The sequence below is a fragment of the Magnolia sinica genome, chromosome 6 (assembly GCF_029962835.1).
Source record: "Magnolia sinica isolate HGM2019 chromosome 6, MsV1, whole genome shotgun sequence".
Taxonomy (NCBI): domain Eukaryota; kingdom Viridiplantae; phylum Streptophyta; class Magnoliopsida; order Magnoliales; family Magnoliaceae; genus Magnolia; species Magnolia sinica.
Window position 1 is genome coordinate 5664450 of NC_080578.1, and position 3887 is coordinate 5668336.

The 3887-nt window shown below is 42.2% G+C and overlaps 1 protein-coding gene across 1 annotated transcript; it reads left to right on the plus strand.

Moving 5' to 3' along the window:
• The first annotated feature begins 226 nt into the window (after window positions 1–226).
• On the plus strand, window positions 227–718 carry LOC131249471 (lysine-rich arabinogalactan protein 19-like). Its single transcript, XM_058250284.1, has 2 exons — window positions 227–595; window positions 689–718. The coding sequence occupies exons 1-2, from the start codon at window positions 227–229 to the stop codon at window positions 716–718; spliced, it is 399 nt and encodes a 132-aa protein (XP_058106267.1).
• Window positions 719–3887: the final 3169 nt, after the last annotated feature.

The window sequence follows — 3887 nt, forward strand, 5'->3', positions numbered from 1 at the left end:
CCCCCTTTCTCTCTGTTCTACATCTAAGAGAGTCGATCATGCCGATCGGGCCGATCGGTGTCGGTCTCTCCATTTTGGCGGTGCTGCTAGTGCTGTTGACCGGAAGATTTCTCGTGCTACTGTGGAAGGTTCTTTCTCTTTCTCTTTTTCCCTTCCTTTTCTATTCGATCAAACCTCCGGTTTGAATTTTTTTCTCCAACGACAGGGAGGCAATGAAGTCGCCTAAATGGTGTTGGAAACTTTACTTTCTGTCACAGTACACATCTTCAGATCTTTTCTCGAGAAGATCATTTTCCATCATGGCGGTAACAGTCGCGGTCGTGAACTAGGATGTCCTGAGCCGCCAAGTCGTGAGCCACTACCTGCATCATTTGCTGCTCCACCACCTGCTGTTCCTCCACCTGCTGCATCTACTGCTCCACCACCTGCTGCATCTCCTCCACCACCTGCTGCATCTGCTGCTCGACTACCTGCTGCATCTGCTGCTCCACCACCTGCTGCATCTCCTCCACCACTTGAGCAACGAGGTCCTGTGGTCAAAATTTCTGCTGCGTTGCTACCGCCTCGTCGTCGATTTCGTCCTAGTGAAATTCAGGTCGCAGATATGGTTTAGTTAGGTTTGGAACATTGCATCTGAGACGTCATTTTTTTCTTGTTTTTTGTTTTTGTTTGAATTTTTATTTCCCAGGTAAATACATTTTCATTTCCCGAGAAATAGAGTTTTGGAGCATGTTCCATCCGCAGCGGGACTCGACAGAACCATGGACCCCACTTGTTTAGATAGGGGCATAATCCATCTACGGAATGATGCGTGATAGCTAAATGGACTTATACATGTGATACATTAAACCGATCACGACTCTGTACATTGAAAATACTAGGCCCCGCATGCAGATATAGCATGGCCCACAGAATCAAGCATCATATGATCCTAACCTTAGTGATGGCCGTTGGATGAGCGATCCTCCAATGGACTGCTAAAATTGAAAGACGCAGTATTACAAGATCAATTGAAAAATTGTACGGTTAGGATCCAATCAGTGTATTGGTGGCCTAGCAAATTTGGCGGTCTTGATTGGGCATAGGTATGCCATTAGACGACTTGCCAGAGTTTACTAATTTCTATTTGGTTTCAAACGTGAGAGTCATATTTGAAATCATTCTTAAAATTACAATAGAAACCTTATTCAACTAACAACCTTAACTTGCAAACCGTTTTTCAACCGTCCATTTGTTGGCAATAAATATAATCGATGAGATTGTTTGACTAGTCTTATTTTTGAGCCATTGCCACTTCTAGAGGCAGCCCACAAAGTTAATGGTTCAGATTGTTCTGAAAGTGCTACACATGTATTGTGGAGGTGCGGAGTAGAGAGAGCCTATGTCACATGCATTCTAGATGCATGCTTTCCATGGTATACTTGGATGGAAGCGGATTGCGTACCAAGCAACTCAGTATGCTAGAATGCAGACTTTGTGTGGCCCACCGTGATCTATGTATCTTATCCATGCCGTCCATCCGTTTTACCGTCTGATTTTAGGGCGTGAGACCAAAATTGAAGGATACCAAAAGTTTGAGTGGACCACACCAAAAGATGAATTTCATTGATCTTTTGAATTATATTACCTATGTAGAGTGAGACTCGAATAGTATGATTTTGTTAGATTTAATATGTGCCACATGTGCAAATTTTTTTAATCACTTTCCTATCAACTACCGGTCTGTCCAAGTCACACTCTGAGAAGGTAGGAGAATGCATGCCTGGATAGCTCCATGTAACCTAGAGAGCCAGAACTTTGGAGCCCACGTTGATATTTGTTGTATATCCATGTCGTCCAGAAGTATTTACAGGTTTTTTAAGGGCATGTGCCCAGAAATGAAGCAGATCCAAATCTCAGATGAACCACACCACAAGGAACTGTGGTGATTTAATGCTTGTGGGATGCAAAATTTTTGATGAAGCTAATATTAGACTTTTCCATCATCCAGATCAATATAACCTCATCTACAACTTTGATGGAAAATAAACATTACAGTGGGCCGTAGGAAGTTTTTATAGTAGGCATTCAATTATCATTGCTTCTTTAAGGTATGGTCCACCTGAGTTTTGGATTTGCTTCTATTTTGGGTGCATACATAAAATAATCTGTTAAAAAGGAAGGACGGTGTGGATGCACATAACATACAAAAGGTGGGCCCCACGGTCACGGCCTGAACGAACTCGGTATCACGCAACCTAACCGAATACACTCCCCGTAAAACCGTTCCATCCATCAGGAGAGTGGATTAGGTGTGGCCCCGGCCTCACACAAACGATGCGGCACTTAACGTAGGGCCCACCTTGATATATGTGTTCTATATCCACACCGTCCATCTGCTTTGCCAGATCATTTACGGGCATTATCCTAAAAATGAAGCAGATCAAATTTCAGGTGGATCATATTGTAGGAAACATTAGCAATTGAACATTAATTGGCCACAAAAGTTATGGATCAAGCTGATATTTGTTTTTATTGGCTTCATCCAGGTTTGTGTAACCTTGTCAATAGGTCGGATGGAAAATAAATATTATAGAAACATTACACCTTAAAATGTTCGTAATGGTAGGACATTCAATCACCACCGTTTCCTATAATATGGTCCACTTGAATTTGGATCTTCTTCGTTTTTCGGTTCAAGCCTTAAAATGATACCGAAAAACGGATGGACAGTGTGGATATTAAATACATGTATCAAGGTGGGCCCACACTAAGGGCCGCACGTCTTGAGTGAGGCTGCGCCGCACCTAATCCACTCCCATCCAGTGTACCACGGACGCGGATTGGATAGTCATGACATCCACCGTTGAAACTTTCCTAGGGCCCATCGTGATGTTTATTTGCCATCCAACCTTTTCATGAGATAACATAGACCCGGATGAAGGGAAAACACAAATATCAGCTTGATCAAAAACTTTTATAGTTCTCAAGAAATTTTCAACGGTAGTCATTCAATCCCCATTTTCTTGGCCAATTGATCCTCGTATCTGCCTCGATTTTGGGCCATTTACGTAAAATGATAAATCAAAATGGATAGACGGTATGGATAAAACTGATACATCGACGGTGGCCCATCATAGCCCTACCCGGTGCCGAACCTGTGTGAGAGGCGGGGTATGCTGCTAATGCACTTTCTTTCTTCATCCTCTCTCATCCGAGTCCATGCAAGACTCGGATTGAAGTGCGTGGTTGGCCCCATATATTATATTCACGTTGTTCATCATCCCTCACTTCCATCCAACTATGAACATACATCCTCTACATGCCCTCTCTCCTTCCCACATTATAGTGAACATGCGTCCTCCGAATGCACTTATTCCGAGTATATTCAAGGACAATCAATGGACGGGGTGGTAGACTCTCAGGAGTTTCAACTCCCGGTCAAGGGTTCGAGTGCCCATAGGTGGGGAAATTCCACTAGTGTGAGTGTGTGGGGTGTGTGTGCGTGTGTTAAAAAAATAATAATAATAATAAAATAAACAATCAATGGACAATTAAGAAAATTTTGACAGAAAGTGATGTTGGGTGTTAAAGAAAGATCAAGTGCATGATCATATCTTTCAATTTTGAGACAATGACTTTGTCTAAAGAGTTAATGAGGGTTCAATGATCATTCATGTTATTGTACGAGATGTTGATGTGCACGAAGAATATGAATTGAGTTTTCAAAAGTAGACAAGCAATAACATGTCTGGGATGCAGTTTAATTGGAAGAGGGATTTTGTGAGATGAAGGTGTCTTAAGGCAGGTGACGAGATTGGTCTCTTCTTTCATTGCTTAGATAGATGCTTTTATTTCTCTGTGCTAAATCATGCAAACATTCCCTTATCCCTTTCACTTTGATATGA